General features: G+C 34.4%; 1 protein-coding gene across 1 annotated transcript in view; it reads left to right on the top strand.

Annotated features, from left to right (window-relative positions):
* The window catches only part of LOC117100219 (L-asparaginase 1-like), an 80,806-nt gene that overhangs the window by 47,171 nt on the left and 6,546 nt on the right, over nt 1–27,089 (top strand). Inside the window, exons 8-10 of the mRNA XM_033239814.1 lie at nt 5,365–5,460; nt 17,936–18,099; nt 26,935–27,021. Of these exons, the coding sequence (XP_033095705.1) occupies nt 5,365–5,460; nt 17,936–18,099; nt 26,935–27,021 (347 nt within the window). The remainder of the gene's footprint in view (nt 1–5,364; nt 5,461–17,935; nt 18,100–26,934; nt 27,022–27,089) is intronic.

Genomic DNA, 27,089 nt, shown 5'->3' with positions numbered 1-27,089 from the left:
TCATTATTTTTTTTATTCTTTTGCGTAAAACTAAAATTCATGCCAATATTTTTCCATGATTTATAATAATTGGAGTAATGCAAATGCATATTTTCTAAAAAAAGTCAGTTTTTAGTGAAATTTTGCCGGGAATGGAGCTTTAAATGTTGCGGTATCAGATGCCTTGCTCTTGATTTATTCAGAAACTACCTTGGCAATAGGAAACAATTTGTTTCAGTTAATCTACTTTTTCTGACATTATATGTGGTATTCCTCAAGGATCCATACTTGGACCTTTATTATTCTAAATATATGTTAATTATCTTCCTAATAGTTCATCATTATTTAATTTTGTTCTTTTTGCGGATGACACCAATATATTTTACTCCCATAAAAATAAAACTAAACTCTTTAAAATTATCTATATTGAATTACAAAAAGTTTCTAATTGGTTCAAATTAAATAAATTGTCTCTTAATATTTCTAAGACAAATTTCATTTTTTTCAATTATGAAGTAAAAGAGATGGACTCTTTCACTATTAAAATTTATGATAATATAATTAAACAAGTAAATAAAACAAAATTTTTAGGCGTAACTTTAGATTATAAGTTATCCTGGCAACCTCACCATAATAACATTACCAATACCGTATTATTTCCAGAAACATTGGTGTTATGAGTAAATTAAAATATATTTTTCCACAACGCATTCTCCCATCTTTATATAATACTTTATTTTTACCATATATCAATTATTGTAATATATCCTGGGCTACTACTATTGACAAATTTCCTTACCTATGTCCCTGGACAAGTCTTGAAGTGACAAATATTCATAATAATATTTTCAAATTACAAAAACAGGCTCTTAGGACTTGTGCAGGATCATCCCGTTTACCAGATACAAAACCTTTATTTTACAAATTTAATATTCTTAATGTTTTTGATATATATAAGCTGCAAACTAATGACTTTATGTATCGTTTTAAAAATAATACATTACCTAAATACATTGTTTCATTATTTCCCAAACAACAATCAGATATACATAATTCATCATCTAGCTATTTCGCTCCACTGCAGGAGGAAAGCCTCTTCATCGACTTGTCATTCTTCTCTGTTCTGTGCTCCTCTCCTCCATGTAATGCCTTTGAATTCTCGCATTTCATCCATCCACCTTCTTTTCTGTCTACCTCTTTTCCTGACTCGATTTCTTGGCACCTTAACCATTACTTTTCTTGTCCATCTATTATCCATCCTTCTTGCTACATGACCTGCCCATCTCCATTTCGTCTTAATCTTTATTTCTAGTATTACGTCATTCACTTTTGTAGCCTTTCTCACATCTTCATTTCTGAATCTGTCTCTTCTTGTGATTCCCATCATTGTACGTTCCATTGCTGTTTCTGTCACTTTCAATCTCTGTTCCATTCTCTTTGTAGTTTCAACTGAATGTGCCATGACTGGTAAAATACATTGATTAAACAGCTTCTTCTTGAGTGGAAGCGGTAAATTTTTGTCTCTAAATATGAACCCAAGTTTTCCAAATTTTACCCATGCTAACTGTATTCTTCTATTAACTTCTGCAGTGGTGTCATCCTCCATCCTTATCTTCTTGCCCACGTATACCTAACAGTCTACATTTTCAATTGTCTTCCCATCTAGTGTTATGGTACTACCTGCTACTACCTCTTTACTGAACATAACCTTGGTTTTACTTATGTTAATGTTTAGTCCAGATTTTTTGCTTTCTTCGTGCAATTGATGTAGCATTATCTGAAGCTCTTCTGGATTGTGACTAAATAAAAGGATGTCATCGAAAAATGTTAGGTTGTTTAGGTATTCGCCGTTCACCGATATTCCCTTAGCACTCCAATCCAGATTTTTAAAGATGTTCTCCATCACTGCAGTAAACGGTTTTGGTGAAATTGGATCTCCCTGTCATACTCCCTTCAGTATGTTAAATATTCCTGTCGAACTGTTCATATCGATGTGTACTCTTGCACAAGCTTTTTTATACAGAGCCCTAATGATGTCAATGTATTTGCTATCTGTGATCTGCCTTTCAAGAACTTAAAGTAGTTCTTGCTGACTGATGCTGTCGAATGCTTTTTCATAGTCCACAAAGCATAGACTGATGGGAAAGCTATACACTTTGGACTTCTCTATAAGCTGACTTAAGACGTGTAGATGGTCTGATGTTGAAAAACCTGCCCTAAATCCTGGTTGTTCGTTTGACTGGTTGTCATCCAGTTCTCTTTGCATTCTAGTGAGGATGATTCTTGTAAAAAGCTTGTATACGTGTGATAGAAGGCTTATAAGTTTTTATGTCTCTTATATCTCCTTTCTTAAACAATATCATTATCTTTTCCTCATTCCAACTACTCGGTATCTCTTCATTCTCCACTCTTTTATTATGACATTATGTATCGTTTTAAAAATAATACATTACCTAAATACATTGTTTCATTATTTCCCAAACAACAATCAGATAATTATACATAATTATAAAACCAGATTTTCTAAAATTAATGTTATGTTTGAAAAATATACATCTCTTCATCGAAAAAATGCAATATTCTAAAATGGTCCTAAATTGTGGAACTCTTTACCTATTACGTTAAAAAATATCCCCAATCTTTCTTCTTTTAAAACCAAACATTTAAACAATTTCTGGTCTCAGTATATGGTAAGCCTCTTGTTATATTATTTGTTATATTATTTATCTCATTGTACGAAGTGATGTTTGCCCTACTTGCAGGGAACACTCTGTAAATGACTCTGGTAAGAATTGAGCCCAGGATCCTCAACTAACCAGTGAGTTGTTTTTGTTTTTTTCTTCCTCGCGGGCGTTTGGAGGGTATGCTGGGCTTTCTCTACGTGCAGCGCATAGGGTTGGGGCAGGCATCTCTTCGTATTAATTCTTCTAATACAAAAATCATGACAATTTTCTTATTGTAATTATTGACTTATTGTTATTATGACTATCATTATTTTATGCAACCGTAATCAAGACAAACGTATCTACCGTACTTTTTTAATTTATAGTATTATGAATATTCTACTTTATTTATTTATTTATTTGTTATTTATTTATTCATTTTATGTTTAATCTTTTATATATATATTTTTTTTATTTTAAATTTACATATATGTGTGTGTGTAGGCTTGCATGTAATGTAGGTGTGTGTGTGTGCATATATATATGTCATGTGTTTGTGTTTATATATATATATATATATATATATATATTATTTTGTCATCATTATTATTATTATTGTTGTTAGTATTATTATTTTATTACTATTATTATCATTATTATTATTATTACTATTATTATTATTATTATTATTATTATTATTACTTATTTATTTATTTATTTATTTATTTATTATATTATTTATTATTGGTAGTCACATCTTAAAGTTTGTTTTACAAACTTATTTTGACCTCCTACCGCACACTTCTTTTCTTGTTTATAAAATGTAATTTAAATTGTAATATTTATTGTTGATTAATATTTTATGAGTGTGTGGTAAAAAAACAATAAAAAAAAAAACCGACAAACTTAGCATTATTCTGTGCCAAGTCAGTTTTCATAATCATTTCTAAATTATTTACTCTGTTATCAACGCCTTTTAAAAAATAAGCTACCCTCTCCTAAATTGATTTATCAGTTACCACTGCTTCTGATGCTTTTGGATTCACATGGTTGGCAAAACCAGTGGACTGAATGCATAATATATGTAAGGATCGGATTATAAAACTAGATGTTTTAAGCTTCATAATCATCTATATAATCTTACAATTAACGCAAATTTGAGTGATCATTTTACTTTTAAATTTGACAACATCTTAATATGCTTTTGCATAGGAAAAAGGTTAAAATTCTAGTGTGTTTTGGTATACTTCCTACTTCTTTCTAACATAACTCTGCAACGACTGGTCGGTAAACTTTGGGTGAACGGTCAAGTGTAGCTCATAATTTAAGCTTTATTGACGTGTAAATCTCATGCTGGTTGGCTGAATAACCAGTGATCATTTTGTCTTTAAAATTTTGAATTCATAACCGTAGTTACCCTCTCTATGAAGTTTTCAGTGGTTAGTGCTTTCCATGAGGTTAAATTTACTTCCATCAGATTTCGATCGTTTTAAATAAGCTATTTAATTTTTTTAATTGGGTAGACAGCCTTTAATATAAACAGTACGGCACATAGAATATCGTCAGATTTGGTATAATCAATGTTTATTTCTTAATTAATCGGCACGTACGTTTTAGTTTGATTTTAAAAGTTTGTTGAACTATTATTAATGTTTTGAATAAAGCTATATTTTGAAGTAAAATGTTCCTAATGTAATATAGTTTTGGAGTTCAATAGTATAATATTAACTTATATAACAATTGGAATTTTGTTTATCATCGATACCCTTTACCTGTTAAATGTCTCAATTTAGCTTGACAGCTTAATAATAACCCATTTGAGTATGCAGATAATGTAATCATACAATTGGTCATTCTAGCTTTACCCAGTAAATTGGAATTACCCTTTCCCACATTATGAATCTATGATTGTCAGTTTTAAGTCTATATTTTGAAGTTTCTAATAAATATATCTTAATTAACTGTTTCTTGATAAACAAGCCATTAAATCACAGACAAAGAATTTCTCTATGATCCAATCAGAAACTCCACATATATGAGGTGATTAGTTAAAGACACGCCTCATTTCTACTAGAAAGTTTAATACTGTAGATGCTGTACAGGGACGTTTTACTTGGAAAAGGGATTAAGACTTAGATTTAGATCTAACCTAACAACTCAGAATTGACTACACTCTAAAGGTTTCTATTCTAACATCTGAGGAGAAACCTGAAGTATCGATTGTATATTATATGTACAGTAGAATGATATGTTAGATGCTAAATAAAGCTTTGCAGCATATTATAACCAAAAGTGAATGTTGTGGACCACCTCATTAAAAGTCATCATCCAACCATAATCTTACATTATTATCATGGAACGTACTACATATAGATATTTCTGCTATGAAGAGTGTAATGTTAAAACATGTATGAGTTCACCTCTGTCTCCTGATCCGACCAGGCGCCTTTTTCAGAACACTTGAAAGTACCACAACTAATGGACTGGACATTTGCAAGATGTTCAGAAAGAAAACCTGTATCGGTCCCTACGGGCCTCACCTTAACTGGCCTGGTAATTTGGCACTGGGCCGTCACCACCTCTACGTCGCTCCAGGCATAGGCTCACTTGCATTAATAGCATCTTGTTCTTTTAGTTTGTTAGGTATTTTAATATCACGTAAAGTTATACCTGTATGGAAGTGCCCTTTAACACGTTTTAATTTGTTTTGTTTTATTTGCAGGAAGTGAAATCAGTAAGCACCACACTACTCCCAGTGTTGATGTGTGCCGCTGCCCAAAATGGTGACCTGAACTTACTCAAACAATATGCGTCTAAGGTAATGATACCTCGGTTATAATCGGAATATCCACTGCCTAATACATTGTTAGCATTAACAATATTATAACAGGCCTATCAAAATTCATTCACTCACTCAGTCACTCATATATTTGTTCATTCGTTCGTTAATTCATTCATTCTTTAGCCTTTCATAAAAATTTTATTCACAATTTAATTCACAATACAATAGGCACATAACATAATATAAAACATAACCAACTGAAAATACAGAAATTGTCCATGTCACGTCAACAATGTCATCTAAATAAATTTAGTGAAACACACATACACACCCATACACCCACTCACCCACAAATTATGGTTTCATTTGGGACCCATGGGTTTGTCCAAGTTAATTCATTGGACCATTGTGGACTCTATCTGGGTTTTTAAAGGGTTAAATCGGGGTTGAATTGTAAGGGGACCCTATAAATTTACCCATGGGAAAGAGATGCATGTGCATCCTAAATCCATATGGGTCCCATAAAGTTGGCCCAAATTAATTTATGGGCTCCTTAAAGAATATATTTGGGCACCTTAGGTTTGCATTATAGTTTTATATAGGACCCATATTGGTTTTACCAAATTAATTCATGGTCCAACTATGGGTTATATCTGGGTTTTTTAGGATTGAAATGCTAGGGGCCACCATAAATTTTCCCATACGGGAAAGAGCTGCCTGTGCACCCAAAATCCATAAGGTTCCCAATATATTTGGGCCCCTTAGGTTTGCATTATGGTTTTATTTGGGACTCATGTGGATTTTGTCCAAAATAATTTACGAACCCATGCTGGGCTATATCTGTTTTTATTTTATTTTTTATTTTTTTGTTCATGGCTGAATAGGAATTGAAATGTCAGGAGCCACTAAAATTTGTTGGGTGTTGTGTTTTTTACAACTCTTCAATTGGTCCCAGTTCCTTGTTGTAAAATATCAATGGCTTGAATTGACTCCTGTAGACTTAATAAATACACTGAGTTTAAGATATACAAACCATAATATCTTTAATTAAAAAACATCAGCTGTACTTCATGGGGTAGGGTCTTGCATACCCCTTCACATATCATTTGGCTTAAGTCTTTACTGTTACGCTTACAGTCCTGTTTATATCGACATTTTGTCTATAATTATAAGCCTAGTGAATTAAAGCACTAGAGTTTATAATATAGAACCATATTCAAGAGTCGTTTGTGTTAGGCGTGCATTTAAACCAACATTCTTTGTCAATTAAAATATACAAAATGCTATTTTTGTTTAAACTATCTTAATTAAGGTGATTTTGCTGTCTTTGTCTTTAGGCAAAGAATGAATTAGGATATGTACAGTACATAAAACATTCCTACTCAAATTTAGAATCTGTTATTTCCCTTGAAAATCAAAGTTATTAAAATAAGAGTACGATATACTGTACTGCCCTCCCATGGCAAAAGGGCATAACTGACAATTTGCTGTTTTGGAGATATTAAGCAAAACGTGTAATTTATTTAGCCCTAAAATGTGTTTTAGTATTTGATTTCATGGTTAATGTATTCAAATAGACAAATAATGTCTCTTCCAGTGTAGCACACATTTTTTTCTATAAATATTGATGTCTGCGCTCAAAATGTCAGTTATGCCCTTTTGCCGTGGGTTTTCTGATTCAAAACATGTTGACAAACTTTGGCAAAAGAATATAAGTACCCAGTTTAGTTCCTTTCAACGCAATTTTGAGTCAGATTATCCATTTCATATGTTAGTCATGTTTAAACTATAAAATAAATGTACAATAATACCAAAGAACGCATTAAATAATAAATACTAAAATTACAAACGATTAAAAACCCATGTACAGGCTAACCAAGTATACAAACAAGAAAATGAATTAACATTAGTATGTTATTATGTATCAACAAAGCCTTTTTGGCTCAAGGTGTTAGATCGAGGACCATGTGGGTAGGGGGCCTTATGGACCCAGGGGTCTGGGGCCCCGCACAAGAGCGCATAGGCGTTACGTCACTGTGTGAAGGATGCATGCGTATGCGTATATGAAATAGAACTGCTGTTTAGTTAGAATGCGCGTGTGACTGTTTCTATGTGTACGTTAAACAAGAATTACAATTATTTTTTAAATTTTATTTACAAAGCAAAATAATAAATTAATATTTTAAGTCATGTAATTACAATATAAATTAGGCCTATTATTATTATTATTATTATTATTATTATTATTAGCAATTCTTTTCTATGATCCAAATTCAAGTAATAATGAAATGATTACGAATATTATTGTTTTTTTAAATATTCTAATAACATATTTAGAAAATGTATTATATATATAGGCCTATATTTGGATGGAAAAGTAAGTTGTTGTTTGCTTAGTGAACACAGTTGATTCGAGTAAACTGTGCATTTATACCTTTTTGTCATGCCATTTGCTATAAATAAATGTTGTAGTTGTGCCTCTTTGCATAGTTATTTGCTAAATAATCGTTGTACTTGTCCCTCTTTGTCACAGTTATTTCTAGTTAAAATGTGAATTGTTATTCTGCCATGGTTAATTATTTTTATTAAACAGTTACTATTTTCCTATAGTTTTATTTCCATAGTATTAAACTGTTGCCATTCAAAGTAAGGCAAGATTATATAGCATAAATTAACTAGGCTTATCATGTTTGCCTAATATTAACTAGACATATGCTACTGTCAAAAATCATACTATTTAACCAATTTCTATTTACAAATTGTGAGTACACAAACAGTAAGAATAATAAAAATAATACAACTTAACATGCAACCTTCATTGTAACAAGGAAGAAAGCTCTCTATTGATTGGTTGGCTGTTGAAAGAACATCACGCTTCAGCGTATCACAGCCTATCTTTGCAGTTATGCCCTTTTGCCTTGGGAATTTACTGAAAATTGTGTAGTTATGCCCTTTTTCCATGCCCCTATCTAGCCCGGGGGACACTTTTTTACAATTGTTTTTGTGGCAACATGTGTAACATGATGTACTGACCCCATTAGATAATAAAACTCATTTTCGCCAAAAATGTCAGTTATGCCCTTTTGCCATGGGGGGCAGTATAGACTAGCAGTTTTTTTTATTTTATTAAAAGTGAATTATCAGTTCCAATCCTGTGTTTTTGTGTTTTTTTTTAGTTTTCAAAACAGCTTAAAATTAAATGTTGTCCATACAGCACATTACAGTGTTACAGTGATATCCATTATAGGCCTATTACATACACAATATATTTTATTAGTTATAACCTCCATCATGGTAGTAAGTACAGTAAAGTGTGTCTATTTGGAGTAGGATTCATAATCAGAACCTGTAGTACAGTAGGCCCCTGAACTTAAATCTGAACAAACCATTTTATTCACCTTTGAAAGTCAGGCAATTTTCTGTTTCCGCAACTGCCACAATAAGGCTTCAAACAAACATCACTTTACTGGGAGACCTGCTGAGACTGAGTTACCAACATCTTCTGAAAAAAGGCAAAAGTTATAATATTAATGATTAAGCCCTAGGCCTACATACAGCAACTGTTGCCAAACATACTAAAGATTTATCCCTCAACCCATTGTTTTATTATTTAGCATGGAGAGTGAGTGAGAACATGGCTTAATTTACCAATAGTTAAACTTAGGGGCAATGCTGCAGTCTGGGCAGTCAGACGGATTACTCCAATAATCATTCAATGATATAGAATTACCTAAATGATACCACAATTATTTTATATTACTCTATATATATACTGTCTCTTATACACATCTAGATGTGTATAAGAGACAGATATAGGACCCTACATTTATTTTAATATTATTAAAATATTAAAGGTTTTTATTACTACTATTGCAGTTATTATTATTATATATACATTTATTTTAATATTATTAAAATATTAAAGGTTTTTATTACTACTATTGCAGTTATTATTATTATCCGCATTATTAGGCCTATTAATTACTTTTTTTTTTTTATTAGAATCGTAATAGACGTTTATAAAGTGTATATTTTTATGAATACAGTAGAACCCTTCCTTTTGGTCAACCCTATTAAGTGGGCACTTTTTTGTGAAACGAGGAACAGTATAGCTTTTAACACTACAGCCAACCCATATTAAGAGGTGTGCCAAATGGGCAAAAAACACCTAATAAGTTTTTTTTTTGCATTGTATCACAACATCTACAGCACTCTAATCAGTATGCCTACTGCATGTGTTACTTCGTAAACCAATTTTGACCCTTAACAATTGTGATTTCTTTTTTTGTTTTGTTTTTTGTGTATTTCATAAAGATTCTAATCAATATCAAAACATTACTCTATTCATGCTATAGCCATCTAATAGAAAGTAATGATTTTGGTTAGTGTCCCCAGAATAGGGGTACCCCTATTCAGGGACACCCATATTAAGGGTTTTACTTTATACAGTGAAACAAAATCACATACACGAATATTAGGGATTTATTGATAGTCAAATTGGCTACATCCAAAGTTTATTTTTGATATTTACCGTCTTCAAATTCACAACAGGAAAGTTTAAAAGTTAACTGTATGTCTACACTGTTATCTCAGGCTGGCTACCCCAGCGGTGTTTTTTTTTTTTTTTTTTTTTTTTTTTTCAGGGGTATTCCACAGTATTTGGTCCGTGAGGGTTACATCTTTATTTATAATTCTTATTATACGTAACTTTTGGTAATTTCTCAATCTAAAAAAGTTTCATGGATTACATTCAAAATTAGCACTGTGGAATTAAACAGGTGCATGTTTACTTCTGGTAAACATTTTTTTGGCAAACTGTTTATTTCAGATTGGCAACATCCGAAATCAACTATTCATTTCACACCGGGAATGCCCAACTATTTTAACCTAGCGTCACACATAAGTATGTTAAACGCATTTGAACTAAATCCGCATGAATTGAAATGAATAAAATATTAAAATTTGTATGCATGATTAAATATTTTTTTGAGAATGTTAAACGATTAAATATTTCTGAAATTATTGAAAGAAAAGAAATAAATATGCTATGATGGATGTAACACGTTTATAATAATGTTCGGCATTATTTTGCCGAATAAAATTTAATTAGCATAAGGCTAACTTAGAAATGATTAATATAATAATAGTTACGTCTAGGCCTAGGCCTATATAAATAAATGATTTATTTATGTCCAAAAATATTACGCAAATATCGTTATAAACAAATGAATCGAATAAATCAATACCTACAGATGGCAATTCGTCGGAACTTTTTTGTCTAAGTCAACAAAAGGACCTCCCTACGTACGGCCTAGACCAGCAGGCTGTATTCTAAGCTAGTTCTGTAGTACTAGAGGGTATAGTCCTCTTTATGTTTAAATACCTAATTGTTGACCTCATCAGAACAGCTATGGTACAGATCAAGACTAAATCTCAAAAGAGATGACTATAACTGAAACATACTATAACATCAGAGTCAGTACAACAATGTATGTAAGAAAGTTGAAATGTTTATTTGGCAATCACCAACTCAAGACTCAGGCTGGATAATACAAAAGCAGGCAATTAAATAAAAGAGTTGTCTTATCTACAAGAATAGTTTAACATGTGGGTTTAAGGGAATAACAATATAGAAGTAAGGTGTGAAAAGGGTTGCCTACAGGGGTGGAAGGGACACAGGTGGAAGGGACACAGGATATGGTAAGGTTTATTAATTAAAACTAGACAAAGCAAGACTGTATGCTAAAACAAAGAACATTACATAAAGAAGGTATAATAATTAAAACAAGTAGACGTTCAGTCTGCTGGCTACATCTACCCCCTCCATTGAGAAACGTCATCCTCGACGGACTTACAATAAGAGGAAAAAATGTAAAGAAAAACAAATTATCTGCATTATATTACAATAGATACTCCAACAAAAAAAAAAAACGAAATTTTTTTTTTCATTTTTTTTGAAGGATTTTTCATTAAAAAAAAATTGAAGGATTTTTCGTAAAATGATCAGTTACTACAAGGACATTTTTATAACACCCAGAAGACTGTTCTAGTGACAAATGATCAATGCTAACTAATTCCATGGGTTCAGTAGTATAAATAGGCACTCAATGGTGCCCTTACCTTTGTTTGTGATGTTTTCCTAAGACAACATCGTTTACATGTTTCACAGTAGTGTTTGACATCCTTACACTTACCTGGCCAATAAAACCTAGTTCTAACCATATCAAGAGTTCTATCAAACCCAAAATGTCCAATTTCATCGTGTAATTGCTGGAACACAGTCTGTTTTGTGGAGTTAGGTAACACTTGCTGGTATCGTTCGCGTTCATCCACACTAGATTTCCGGTACAATACACAATCTTTCCAGGTTAAACGATCCCATTGTTTAAGTGGTGTCAGTGTTTTGCGTGATTCTTGTTTTCTTTCAGTTGGAGTCGGTCGCGATACACGTTCAAGATAAGAAATAACCGGTCCAACCACTGGGTCATTTGTCTGAGTTCCTCATTCGTGAATGCTTTCGACGTACCTACTCCAGTGTCGGTAGGCGCATCATTAGTACGGTTGTCATTATTTTCTTTAGCTTGTTTTCTAGGAATAGCAAAAGATGAGGCAATAATTGAACCTGTATTAGGCGGACGAATCAAGGGATTGGGTGTATTCGATCCAGATAAAATCGAAGTGACGTCCTCATCAGTCAGGCGTGATAAGGCATCGGCCGCTGCGTTAGATTTTCCAGGACTATAGACAATAGAAAAATCAAACTGAAAATAGAAAAATCAAAAAAGTTCTGCCACCCATCTCTGGCTTATAGCTTCCAATTTAGTTGTAGACATAATAAAAACAAGTGGATTGTTATCAGTTAACACCTTGAAAGTAAATCCAAGTAGGTACTCCCTGAATTTTGTTGTCACCGACCATTTCAATGCCAAAAATTCAAGTTTGTAGGCTGGGTAGCGAGTCTAGCGTATGCAACTACTTTTACCCGCCCTCCATCATCTTCTTGGTCAAGAACAGCACCCTGTCCAGAACCACATGCATCAGTTTCTAAGACAAAAAGCTAATGGTGTAGTCAGGATATACCAACACGGGAGCGCTAGTAAGTTTGTATTTTAAAGCAACAAGTATTGTCGCACTGTACAGTCCACTCAAATGTAACAGATGATCGTTGCTTTGTTTTATTTCTTTTGTTAGACTTGGTCCATTATGCTAATTTGAACAGTGGTGCAGCTAATGACGCATAATTAGCTATAAACCTCCTGTAATAGCCACTGAAACCAAGAAATCGTTAAACATCCTTTTAGTTTGATGGCGTAGGCCAGTCCTTTACTTTTTCAATTTTAGTTGGGTCAGGAGAAATGCCATTAGTTGTTACAATGTCCGAGGTATGATACAGATGTTTTGAAAAACTCACATTTGCATCAAGTCCAACTTCTCTCAGGCTTTGAAAGACAAGACGTAATCGATCAAAGTGCTCTTCAAATGTAGATGAGAAAATTATGATGTCGTTCAAATATATTAAAAGTGACATAAAATTATGATCGCCAAATGTGTTAAGCATTAGTCGTTGTAAAGTACTGGGAGCATTTTTTTTTAAAACGAAAGGGCATACAGCAAATTCGAACAGTCCTATAGGTGAAGTAAATGCGGTCTTAGGTTGGTCCTCGTCTTGAATAACTTGAATACGATGATACACACTGGTCAAATCAATGGCAGATAAATATTTAGCTTTACCTAGTGCGTCTAATGCCTCATTAACTCTGGGTAAGGGGAATGAGTCCCGAACGGTTTTATTGTTTATTTTTCTGTAATCCACGCATAGTCATATTGCTCCACAATTCTTTCGCACAACTACTAATGGTGAGGCATAAGGACCTTACGAAATACGAAATACGAATTACGAAACTTTTTCGTATGATTCCAGCAGTTTGAAGACGGTTGATTTCCTCCCGCACTTCCTGAAAGTCATGTGGTTGTATTCTACGTTGAGCCATTCGAAAAAGTGTGCTGTCAATCAAAGGTATTTTATGCTTAACGCTCTCAACTTTCCCTATGTCTGATGGGTCAGTAGAGAAGACATCTGGGAATTCATCAATTCAATTGTTAAATCTTTTTCGCCCATTATCATTGTTCAATTCAGGGTGAAATGTTCGATTATAAGTCTTATCCGGGGTACTGTTCACTGATATGTCAAACGAATGAACTGAATCGATTGTAGAAGAGCACATAAGATCAGCAATTGATGCGTTTTTGCGCAATACTATATCAGTCTCTGACACATTCAAACGTCTTTAAAATATTGTTGTAGGAAACTTTACAAATAGAACGTCCAACTAGTAAACTGTTTATTGGGTTTTGTTTTGCTTCGGCCATAACTCAAAGACAAAGGTTTCCTAAACCACTTGGCCTTTCATCGTACGTCAACTTCCTGCCCTGCGTGAATTATTATTGAAGATGATGTGCATGGGATATTTAGCCTGTGGCACCACAAAGAAAAGAGCATTGATTGTTTTTCCACTTATTTTAACATCAAGATAAATGTTCCAAATAGTTAGAATCAACTCACCATTAGCAGCCAGTATTTCGAAATTTTGTTTAGTGGTGTCAATGGAATCACAGAGACATAGTGGCTCTATTTCAATAAATGATACTGTACTGACCTGAGACCTGAGAAATAAAAAAATACCGTCCGTTCCAACACTGATGGTGGATGTTGTTTCTCGCTTCGCCACACGGCGCTTGTCCGTTTTTTGACTGTGTGCACTGGTACTCTTTGTGTCCACGTTGTTTAAAATCTAAAACATACAATCTCATCATTAAACCTAGGGCTACTTGGTTTTGGTTTGATTGCTGTTGTTAACTGTTGTAACTGTTCTCGTAGGTCAGCCACTGCTGTGCGAATGTCTTTTATTTTATTGCTTTGTTGTGGTTTAGGCGGAGTTGGTCTGATAACCATAGATGAGGCTTGCGAGTTTTCTCTCTCGTACGACCGGATTTCTGTCACAACGGATCAGAAATTGGGAAGTGTTAGTCGTATTGCCGAAATCCTGTCTTTAAGGTGCAGAATTCTCAGTCCCCGTAATAATTGTTGCGTCAGGACAACATCTCTCTTTGGGACGTATGTTGTTCTCTCTTCTGCCTGTCTCAATGTAGCATTTAGTTCCACTGCAAAGATAGATGCCGTTTCATGTTAATGTTGAACCTGGGCATTAAAAGCAGTCAGTGAGTCTCCTGCTACGTAGGTACCAAATTGCTCCTGGAGCTCAGCAAAACTTTTGCTAGGTTTTCTGGAATATTTAGAGCTATTTTCCTGAATTAAACCTAAGGCGTTCAGGCATATCGGATGCCTCCAGTGTGTACCTCATATCACGAATCCAATCCTCGATTAGAATTCATCCAGTTCCTGAGAAAAGGGCAACTCCTTTTAGCTGATAGGTAGGAGTGTAGCGATTTTCTTCTAATAATTTAAAAAGTAATAATAATTTAAAAAGTATATATATATATACAGTATATATATATATATATATATATATATATATATAAAATGAAAAATGAAATGATTGCATACGTTGACATAATAAAGACATAACGTTTATTATTAAGACAAATATTTCGGACACGCATGTGTCCCTTAATATTCGTATTTTTTTATATTTATATATTTTTGTGAGATATACGTGGAACCAACTTCATCGGATACAGCTTCTGTATATATACTGTAGTTTAGACTTTAAGGGACATACAACCATGGCTTTGCTAAACAAACATGTACTGTAGCTCAAACAATAGAAATAGATCAAACTATGCTTATATAGAAGTTTTCAAACTTTCAAGATTCGATAAAAAATTATCGTGTATACGATACAACCATTCTTGCTCTCTGACGAATAAAATGCAGGAACTATGGGTAAGAGTTAGACATACCTGCCCGGATATAATTGTCACGACAGAATCACACCTCAAACCCTTCATATAACGACTGCTTATATGAAATTGATGGCTATTCATTAATTGGATTGAGGTTGCGGTGGAATTATAATATATATCAATGAACTTATTCCTTTTAAGCTATGGAATAAACTTAAAACCGAAAACATTGAAAGCACTTTTGTCAATATTCGACCCAAATGCTTACCTAGAGCTATTAGTAACATCACTATTGCTGAGGTGTTCCACGCCTCACCTTTTAGTACCAATGATTTCATTATGTGTAACCACATTGCTAATAACTCTATTTGCACTAAGCATCCAGATACTGGAATTTTCGTACTTGGAGATTTCAATAGAATGAGGTATGCTCAATTGATGCGATTTCCTCTAAAGCAGATTGTTAAGGCTTGCACGCGGGAAAATGCCACTGTCGATTTAATGTATACATATATTGACAATTTTTATGAAATGCCATACACAGAACCCTGACTGGGTCTGTCTGTTCACCTATTTGTTCTCTGCAGACCGAACCAAGTGTGTAAAAGAGTTCCAGCAACTAAGTAGTACCAGTTTAAGAGGAAAGTTAATGATTTTTCTAAAGAACTGTTTGAGCAAGATCTTCTGAATGTACGTACGTTGGCATGAGTTATACGCGCTAGCAACTTCCGTCGAGCAGTATTAATTCTACTGTATGCTTCACGTGTTAGAAATCTTGTTGAAAACACTTTCTGCTAATTCAAGTAACTCGCACTAATGTTGACAAGCCATGGGTTACAAATTACTACAAATTATTGATCTACAGACGTCAAACTGAACTCAAGAATGGAAACCTGATAGAATTAAGAGTTTCCATTCAGAAAACTTAGAAACAAAGTGAACAGAGCTTCAAAGAAGCTGAGACGCAGATACTATGAAAAGGAAGTCGCACAGCTCGATATGAAGCCATGGTGGAACAAAACAAAGCAAGGTCACATAACCCTCTAAACTAATTGGCAAACAGTCTATGTGGTAACCAACAAGAACTAGCAGAAAAAGTGGTTGATTTGTTTTTAATTTAGTCACTGATGACTTCGAACTTGTCCATATCCCTGTTGGCATCCCCTACCATTCATGTATCTTAGATAAATTTATGATAACCCATGACTAGATATAGGTGAAATTACAAGCTCTCAATGTAAACAAATCCCCAGGTCCTGATAGCATACGCACATGGGTTTAAAGGACTTTACCAACGTTTTGTCTAGGCCTTTATCTGAAAGTGCAAATTCCAGTTTACCTGAATCATTTATCCCCAACGAATGGAAATTACAACCATAGTCCCAATCCCCAAAAGTAATCTTCCATATTCATTGAATCTGACCTCAGACCATCATTAACCTCTGTATGTGGGAAAGTAATTGAAAGTATTATTAGTGAAATGCTTTTAAACACGATAAGATCGATTTAAATCAATTTGGCTGTATGAAAGGGGTTTCGACCATCGATGCCCTTGTTTAAATAATGGTTTAAAGTTGTAGACAACAGTAATGAAACCCGGGTCTTACATTTAGACTACAAAAAAGCATTTTACCTTGTTGACCACTTGATCCTAATTGTAAAACTCCACAAATTTAATGTCAGTACAACCATGGTTAAATAGATTCAGGCCGTGTTAAGCCATAGAATGCATAGAGTACGAATAGGCAATCAGTGACTAAGTCCCAAGGGAAGTGTGCCTGAGGGATCTTGGCTAGGGTCAATTCTTTTCATTATCTTCATCAATGACTTGAAAGTCCCATTGAACTTCCCATTGTTAAATACATGGATGACACTACTGTGTCGGAACAGATTTCTAGCAAATGCCCTAGCACTTTTAAGTTGGTTTGTGAAGAAATCTGTAGCTGGTCAACCAACAATAGAATGAAGAATAATGAAAAGAAATCTTAGGAAATGCTAATAAGTTGTAAACGTGTAAAATCATAACCTCCTGCTCTCCAGATAAATGGTGCTGATATTGCCAGTGTTAGCCAAGTCATTATCCTAGATGATTTAGGGTGGGATGGTCAAATTCACTCTATTATATCCAAATGTGATACCCTTACTTTATGTGACTACTATTGCAGTCACTCATTGTGAGGCTTTGGCCATGAGAAAAATCTTGTTACCTGTGGTAGGATTTTAATAATCCAGGGCACTGGGATTGGAGAGCAAGCACTTTACCCGCCGAACTATTCAACTCCACTTCAAAGTTATCATTGTAGATATATGCCGAGTTGTGAGTGAATGAACTTTATAGTAATAATATAGTAAAGTGATGGCACGTCAGTGAACAATTTGACGTTATAATAACGTTAAACAGAATGTTAACAGAATGTTTTCGTAGAAATATGTATTTATAACTATTCCAAATAAATAAGGTTTCTAACGTTGTTCTAACGTTGCTTTTACGTCATTGTCTGACATAACCTATCTGTGTTCATGTTCTAAAATGCTATAACAACATACTGTGTTTGCTGAGACTATATGTTTCATTATACATACAAATATACATCTCCATAAAAAAAAAATCCCCAACACTCAACTTAGTGAATTTTATCTTTTATAGGGAGGGAATTTAAGCCGATGTGATTATGATAAGAGGACACCTTTACATATGGCCGTGTGCGAAGGCCACGTTGATATTGTGAAGTATCTTGTGGAGAGTGGCTGCTCCATTTATGCTAAAGATCGTTTCGGAAATACACCATTTGTGGAAAGCTTACGGTACAGGTAAGGACACATTGAATACAAATGTGTATTGTTTGTCTAACGGCGATACCTCAAAGAACGGCATTGTATGTTTCAGTTTGTTGTTTTCACTTTAAATTGTGCACAATCAAACTGTTTAGCCCTAACCCACAGTTTTTGTAAAGTCAAGTTTCCATAAAATTGTTACGCTGTCGCTACACTTTTGTCACTGCAAACGTTGATGGATTACTTAGCTGTTGACGCAATCAGAAAGGCGTCTCGATGACTGACCAATCATCGTCACTAAAAGAATTTGATGATAGCGTAGCGATTTTATGGGTACCGGGATGATGTTGGATTGCAAGTATTAGCATTAAATTGCACGCCAAAAATACGCCCCAGGGAGTATCAATTCAATTCAACAAACATTTATTTATTACGAAAGATCACAACTCAAACGGTGTCAAAATCTTCACAAATTCATATCACATACATTTAACAATGGGCCCAACATATTCGCTACAAGAAATCACAGGCACTGTGATGTTCAAACCACACAGTATTGCATGTTAACATACATAGCGCCCTCTGGAGCAGGGAAGCGAATTCAGTAACAAATCGTTCAATGTACTCAAGCATGTTCTTGTTGCTCTGTTTACACAACATAGTAATAATTACCAAAGAACATAACATTGGCGACGAGTGCTACAGTACTGCTAAAAACATCCTCAGAACAGATTGTACGAGTATTGTGAGTATTAGCGATCGTTAAGGATAAAAACAAGGACGAAAAGAAAAAGGCCCAACTCCTGTAACTTGTAGGACCCAAAGTGTATGACATATATGGCGGAATCCACTGACAAGTATAAACAAGCTAAGGACAAATTATCAGACCATTTTAGGCCAATGAAAGATACAGCAATGGCTGTTTTTCTCTTCAGAATGTTCACCCAGTTGCATGATGAGACGGTAGACCAATTTGTAACACGTCTAAAATGCATGAGTAAACATCGCGAGTTTACAGATACACAGGCTGAAATACGTGCACAGATACTACAAAAAAAGTCAACACAAAGCTTAGACGTGAAGTACTCAAGCACCCAGCTTGGACCTTAGAAGAGGTACTCAAGGAAGCTAGGGCACTTGAAACATCAGAGGCTCAAGCTAGTGCAGCAATCGAAAATAAAGGCAAGGAAACTTTTCAAAAACTCAGACATTCAGTAGTAAAGCCAAGGAAAGCTGCCTACAGTGGAAAGCGAACTGTACAGCGAAGCCCTCCTAATAATCAGAGTAATTCCACATGCAGAAACTGTGGTGGAAATTGGCCTCACACAGGAAACAATACCTGTCCAGCAAGAGGAAAAAACTGTGGAGCATGTAGCAAGTTAAACCACTTTGCGAAGTACTGTAGAAGTAAACCCACAAAAGCATTCAATAAAGCACCTGCTCGATTAAATGTGCAAAATGCGAATCCAGTGAGGATGAAGAAGTATATCTATATTCAGTTCAGCACACCTCACAACTACCGCACTTCACAGTCCAAATTAAGAGTGACAGCATCGTCATGATGGCAGATTCTGGCTCTAGTGTTAACATTATTGATGAAAAGGACTATCAACGCATAAAACACAAACCCACTCTAATCCCATCCAATTTCAAAATTGTTCCATACAGTGCAGTTCAACCTTTGCACATCCTTGGAAAGTTCACGACAACTGTTACAAGTCACTCACAGCAATGCCATACAACCATTTATGTTGTCAAAGGTTCTGGTGGATCGCTCCTTAGTTGGAAAGCTTCTCAACAACTGAATTTAATCCAACCTACCTGTAGTGTGCACACAGTAGAGAACTTTACAGAAAAGTTAATAAACGAATTCAATGACATATTTGTGGTAACTGAAGGACTATGAGGTACATCTTCATATTGATGAGACAGTGATCCCAGTAGCTCAAGATACTCGCAGAGTTCCATTTCATGTCCGGAAAGATCTTGAGGAACAATTGGCACGTGATGAAGAACTTGGCATCATTGAGAAAATAGATGGACCAACACCGTGGGTATCGCCAGTTGTTGTAGTCCCCAAGAAAACACCAGGAAAAGTTAGAGTGTGTGTCGATATGCGGCAACCAAACACTGCTATTAAAAGAGAACGACACATAACTCCAACCATTAGTGAAATGATACATGAGCTAAACGGAGCTACAGTTTTCAGTAAGTTGGACCTGAACCAAGGATATAACCAGATAAAACTAGCACCGGAATCTCGATACATCACATGTTTTTCAACACATATCGGACTTCGTCGATATAAACGCCTCAACTTTGGCATTAATAGTGCAGCGGAAATTTTCCAGCACGACATACGAGAAACTCTGGCCGGCATTCAAGGCGTGATCAATATAAACGATGACATATTGATTTACGGAAAGAATCAAGATAATCACAACAACAGTCTTCGAGCTGTCTTCCAACGCCTTCGTGAAAAGGGATTAACATTGAACTCTGGAAAATGTGCATACAACAAACACACTCTTGAATTCTTTGGTCACGTCTTCTCCAAAGAAGGACTTGCTCCTGATCCGAAAAAAATCCAAGCTGTTGTTCAGATGGACAAACCCAAAAGTGCATCAGAAGTACGTAGTCTATTGGGAATGACAAGCTGCTGCGGTTTACGCTTTATCCCAAGATATGCTACTCTAACTCAACCACTTCGCGAACTAACGCGAAAGGATGTTCCGTGGAAATGGACTGACAGGCATGATCAAACCCTAGTCGCTCTGCAAGATGCACTGGTACATGTACCTGTTCTAAAAATGTTTGATTCACACTATGATAATCAACTGTATGTTGATGTCAGCCCAGTTGAACTTGGAGCCCTACTAATGCAAGTAGACCCTGCTGATCCTCAAACTCACCATGTTGTAGCACAAACAGAGCGAGAAAGTCTTGCAGTTATTTGGGCTTGTGAACATTTTCACATATATATCTATGGGAAACCAATCACCATCATCACCGATCATAAGCCATTAGTATCTATCTATGGGAATCCAAACTCTACTCCTCCTCCAAGACTTGAAAGATGGGCAATGAAACTTCAGCCTGATGATGCTAAGGTCATTTATCGTTCTGGACTAGATAACCCAGCTGATTACATATCTAGACACCCGTACAAGGCCCAAGTGAGAACGAGCCGAGAGGAGAAAATAGCCGAAGAATACATTAACTATATAACAGCCACATCCACCCCTAAAGCAATCACCATAGAGGAAATAGAATTAGCAACAGAAGAAGATGAAACGCTGAAAGCTGTTATGTAAGCAACAAAATCCGGAAAATGGTATCGCGGACATACAAATAATGAACTCACAGTTTTACACCCGCTGTGAAAAAGTGAAACACGAATTAGCCGTTTGTGGCAGAGAGGTGGGGTTGCGAACCTTGGGACCTGTACCCCAGGATGCGTAGTTAAAATATAAAATACTGTAGTTTTTTTTATGTACAGTACAGTATTCGTAAATAAGTACATTTTATGAGACTAATATCGACTAAAAAAGAGGCTGTACTATGGAATCTTTTTCTGTAATAAAACTCAAAGGCTCGTTTAAAAATGACTTTTTTATACTGTTTGTTTTTACTAACTTGTACATATAGTGCATATCAACATATACAGTGTATTGGTTTTAGAGCCTAATTTACTTGTTTTCAGATATTTTTTTTTCGTGGCACAAGTATTTTTTGGTTGTTTGTCTTCCTGCCATCTGTATTGCCAATCAATATCATTTAAACAACTACTGTAGCATGACATCTAGAATGAGATGTAGTTCACCTGCAACAGACATCCATTTGCAGTCTTCATCTTCTTGCATTGCCCACAATTGCACCTAAAATATTAAAATTTAAATTGGATATTTAGAGTACAGTTAAATAGTATACACTATTTAGAGTACAGCTTTACATCAAACAAAACATAACACAAAATCATCATTTGTCTAGGTGAGATCGACGATGTATTTTAAATTCCTAGCCAGGCCAAATTCAGAGTACAGTAAGTAGCATCGACCCGCCGCTGCGATCAACGTTTCCTTCAGCGACGGCCTCCCCACTTTGTACACGGAGTATTATATAACACGTAGGGGAACCAGGCCTATTTTAAAAACAAAACATGCACATTTTAGCAAAGACAGGGCCGGCGGAACGTTTTTCAAAGTGGGGGGGGGGGGGCACTTATAAGATGAATCGGAATATGAATCCTGCAGATCTGGAAAAACCTAGGGGATGAGGGTCAACATTTTTCTCAAAAAGGGAAGGGGATCCGGCGGTCCTCCCCCGGGAAAATTTTGATTTCTTGATGGCGGGAAATGACCTTTCTCGGCTTTTGAGCTAGGTTTCTAATGACTTTGTTCTTCAAAATTCATGGTTTCCTCCTCTTGAAAACGGTCAGGTAAACTTTCTCATTCTTATTACAGTAAATAGGCCTGTTATGTGTGTATACATACATAAAAAAAAAATTAGTTGTTGCATACATATTCTTTTTTCAATGAATCGATAAGCTCCAAAGAAAAGGAGCGGCGGTCTTGGGGTTCTCCCCCGGAAGAATTTTGAATCCTAGATGGTGGGAAATGAGCTTTTCAGACTTCTGAGGTGTCTTAATTACTTTTAAGTTCTTCAAAATTCAAGGTTTTCTCCTCTTGAAAACAGTCAGGTAAATTTATCCCTGTTATTACAGTAGATAGGCCATATGAGTGTATACGTTCATTAAAAAGATGAGTAGTTGCATACGATTTTTTTTCCAAAAATCCATAAATCCCAAAAAGAAGGAAGGTTCGGGGGTTCTCCCCTGTGAATATTTTGATTCTTAGAAGGCGGGAAATAAGTTTTTCCGACTTCTGAGGTGTCTTTTAACTACATTTAAGTTCTTCAAAATTCAAGGTTTACCCTCTTGAAAATTATTATAATGAATCTATGAACCCAAAGTGAAAATCAGTTATATAAGTGTTTAGCTGAAGTAATGTTCAATCTGGTTTTCGACCAATTAAATGCATTCAACATGTACTTCTCTTATTTATGTAACCGAACAGTTTGTAGATTTTATTGATAAAGGAAAAGTGATTGGGTTAGTCACAATTGATCTAAAAAAAGCGTTCGACTCGGTCGACCACAAAATACTTTTGTATAAATTAGGTAAAATTTGGTTGAATAATATGTCATTACAGTGGTTCAAATCTTATCTTTCAAATAGAAAACAGTTTACGGGTGTTGAGGAGGCCAGATCTGAGATTTTGAAAGTAAATTACGGTGTCTCTGAAGGGTCCATATTCGGTCTTTTCTTTTTACGATTTTTGTTTACGATTTTTTTTTTATTATTTGTGTGTTGACTTGTAGTGGGAAACAAGTAAAGAAATTAGTGAAATGTTAAATATTGATCTTGCTAATGTAAATAACTGGCTTAAGCAAAATAAAATCACCTTAAATACGAAGAAATATTAAGTAATGCTAATTGGGTCTCACCAGAAATTAAGATTTGTTAATTAGGTACTTAACATTAAAATTGGAAGTGAGCACATATATTTAGGGATATAATTGACAGACACTTAACATGGGAAAAACAAATTGATTTAGTTTGCTCTAAAGTTTCTAAGTGTATTGGTGCCTTAAAAAAGTTTTTGGTTTTGTCCCTAATGATTGTTTAATTACCTTATATAATTCTATCATCCTGCCTCATTTTGAGTATTGTTGCGAAGTTTGGGGCAACTGTGATGATACTTTGGCTGCAAAACTTCAAAGATTTCAAAATAGGGCGGGACGTGTTATCTTCGGTTGCAAATGGGATGAACCAGCTGCAACAGTGTTAGACAGTCTGAGCTGGCAAAGTCTGTATCTCGGTAGATCCAGGAAAGTGTCACTTTTTATGTATAAATCTGTCAAACTACTACTTATACCCTTATATATTCAATTTTTTTTAAATTTGAAAAACAAAGTGTTTACAGTTTGCGACATTTTGATTGCCTTAAACTCCATATTCCTAAACCTAACAGTAATTTGAAGAAAGTAGCAAGTGTATAGGGGCTCTTATCAATGGAATTATCTCCCATTTGAGATTAGATCTTCGCCTTCTCTTTCGATTTTTAAATCAAAATTGTAATGTTATTCATTTATTTAATTATTATTATTATTACTATTATTATTATTATTATTATTATTATTATTATTATTATTATTATTATTATTATTATTACTATTATTATTATTATTATTATTATTATTATTATTATTATTATTATTATATATTATTCTATTATGCATTATATTATATTTGTCTTTTGGGTATACACGACCATTTGTAAAACAAGCTTTGTGTTGAAATACTATCGTGTCTAAATAAATAAATTAAATGAAAGGGAGGTTCATGTTCTTCCCGGGAAAATGTTAATTTCTAAATGGTGGGAAATGAGCTTTCCCCACTTCTGGAGTATCTTATAGCAATTTTAATTTAAGTTCTTCAAAATTCAAGGTTTCCTCTATTGAAAACGGTCAATTACTTTTTTCCCAAAATCCAAAAAGAAAGGGGGTCGGGGTTCTCCCCCGGGAAAATGTTGATATCTAGAAGCGGAAAATGAGCTTTCCCGACTCCTGAGGTGTCTTTTAATTACTTCTAATTTCTTCAAAAATCAAGGTTTTCCCCCTCTTGAAAATGATTCAATGAACCAATGAACCTCAAAGAAAAGGGGGTCCGGGTTCCTCCGGGAAAATTTCGATGTTTAGAATGCGGGAAATGACCTTCCCTGACTTCTGAAATGTCTTTTAAATTACTTTTTAAGTTCTTCAAAGTTCAAGGTTTCCCCTCTTGAAAATGGTCAGGTACATTTTTTTCATTTTTTTATTTTATGTGCGGATACATACATAAATGAATGAGTAGTTGCATGCGTATTCTTTATTTCCATAAATCGATAAATCCCAAAAAGAAAGGTTTATCCGGGCATTATCCTCGGGAAAATTTTAATTCGTAGATGGCGGAAATGAGCTTTCCCGACATTTGAAGTGTATTTTAATGACTTTTATGTTCTTCAAAATTCTAATTTTGTGATTGTAACATAAAAAAAAATTTAAAAAAAAAAATAGCTCATGGGTCCTGAAAAGGTAGGTCTAGAATTTTTTTTTCGGTCACACAAAAATCTCCAGACATTATTTTTTTGCAAAAAAAGTGTGGGGGGGGGGGAGACCCGGCACCCGCACCCCCCTGTTCCCCCGGCCATGAAAGAAAAAGAAAATACAATACAGCTTTCAGAGTCTTCTATCGAACTATCTGGCGTATTATCTAGGTAGGCCTAGGCTATCTACAGTACCTAACTAACAACACAATCGACAGTGGTTGATTGCATAATTTTTTTGGCGCTTTATGTTTACATTCATAATTCGGCCTAGCTTGGTTAAAATTAAGGAGCATTTATATTAAAAATAAAATAGAAATTCTGTTAAAAAAAAATTAATTAACGTAATCGTAAAGCAATTTTATAAATGACATCCCATACTTTATTGTATTATTATACTTTATTACTGGTTTCAAGTCGGTACTACTCTACTCTAGTCTAGGCCTCATGTCCAATGCTAAGATTTCCGACGCGCTAGCAGCCGCTAGCTATGCCTGACACACAAACGCAAAACGAAACTGATAATGAGTATTAAAATTTACCAATTTTTATTGTCAACTTTGTTTTGCTTGTCCGTTTCTTCTTTGTTAATAACGCTTCTCCTCTCCTGTGGTTCGAACTATGGCTCAAATTCAGCTTCAATTTTCCAGCGATAATTATATATCTCCATATTATATACAGCGATGATAGAGATTTACAGAGCGTGCAACGAAACCTTGAAACTTGTTGGACCGAAATGACGTCACAGCCATACTTAGGCTTCAATAAACATCGCAATTGGGCGGGGCTTAGATTAAAATATTAAAAAATTATTTTAAAAATATTTTTGTTTAAAAATATTAATAACTTCGACCACGTGTGTGTTAAGAATTTTTTATTTCTTTCATAATCAGGAATTCAAATAACTACATCTTTCTTATTCTTTAAGATCATGTATAATGGTTGCATGAAATTTATTTTGAATAAAAATTCCAATACCACCCCTAGACGAATATTACGAATGTTAGAATAAAAATTATAACTTTGCAAGGACGGAGGTAGTAAATTATTTAGCCAGGTTTCACTAATACAATAACAGAAAAATTGTGACCAAGAGTAGTTTGTAAAATATTTAACAAATCAGTTTTATTTTGTGATAAACTTCTGGCATTCAAATGAAGTAAGATTAAGTAATTATTGGCGATGGTTGGAAATAATTCAGAAAATTTGTTTGCTTCAATATACTTCCAATTATCAAGTGATGCTGATCTACTATTTAAAGTTGAAAATTGAGATTAAGCAAAACTAATAAATGAATTATCATAAAATTTTGTGGAATAATACATAATAATTGAAGAAAGACACCATTTTCGGAAGAAAATGTCATAAGACAAGCCCAAGGTCACGAAATTTCAATATATATTACCCTCAAGCATAAAAGAAAATAATGGAATCGCCCCTCATATTCAGACGGCTCTCTAGAAAATAATGTACCTGGATATGAAGGGCGATTTCATTATTTTCTTGCCTGCTTTTTGCTGGTATTCAAAAACAGAGCGGAGGTGTTCATTCTATGAAATTACTGCTCTAGTTCTTTATTGTTAATATGCAATACAATAATTAATATATTTTCGTCATGATATAAATATTTCTACTATAAGTAGAGCAAGAAAATCACTGCCACGTGATTTATGAATTTTCGCAATTTTATAATTTACACATTTTTTTTTTTATTTCTTGTTATAAGGAATATTGAGGTGATTGAACTTATAAAGCAGGCAGGGGGACACTCAACACCAGAAATGTCTCAAAAGATTCTGTCTTTGATGAAGCAGTAAGTATATTTAAATGCATTTTCAATTATTGTTGTCGGTGATAAAATCTGTAAAATCCAGAAATTAA

Source organism: Anneissia japonica, unplaced genomic scaffold (assembly GCF_011630105.1).
Source record: "Anneissia japonica isolate Jap-2015-1 unplaced genomic scaffold, ASM1163010v1 scaffold6788_len1366326_cov149, whole genome shotgun sequence".
Lineage (NCBI taxonomy): Eukaryota > Metazoa > Echinodermata > Crinoidea > Comatulida > Comatulidae > Anneissia > Anneissia japonica.
Note: the sequence above shows the minus strand (reverse complement) of the source record. Positions and strands in the feature narration are given on the sequence as shown.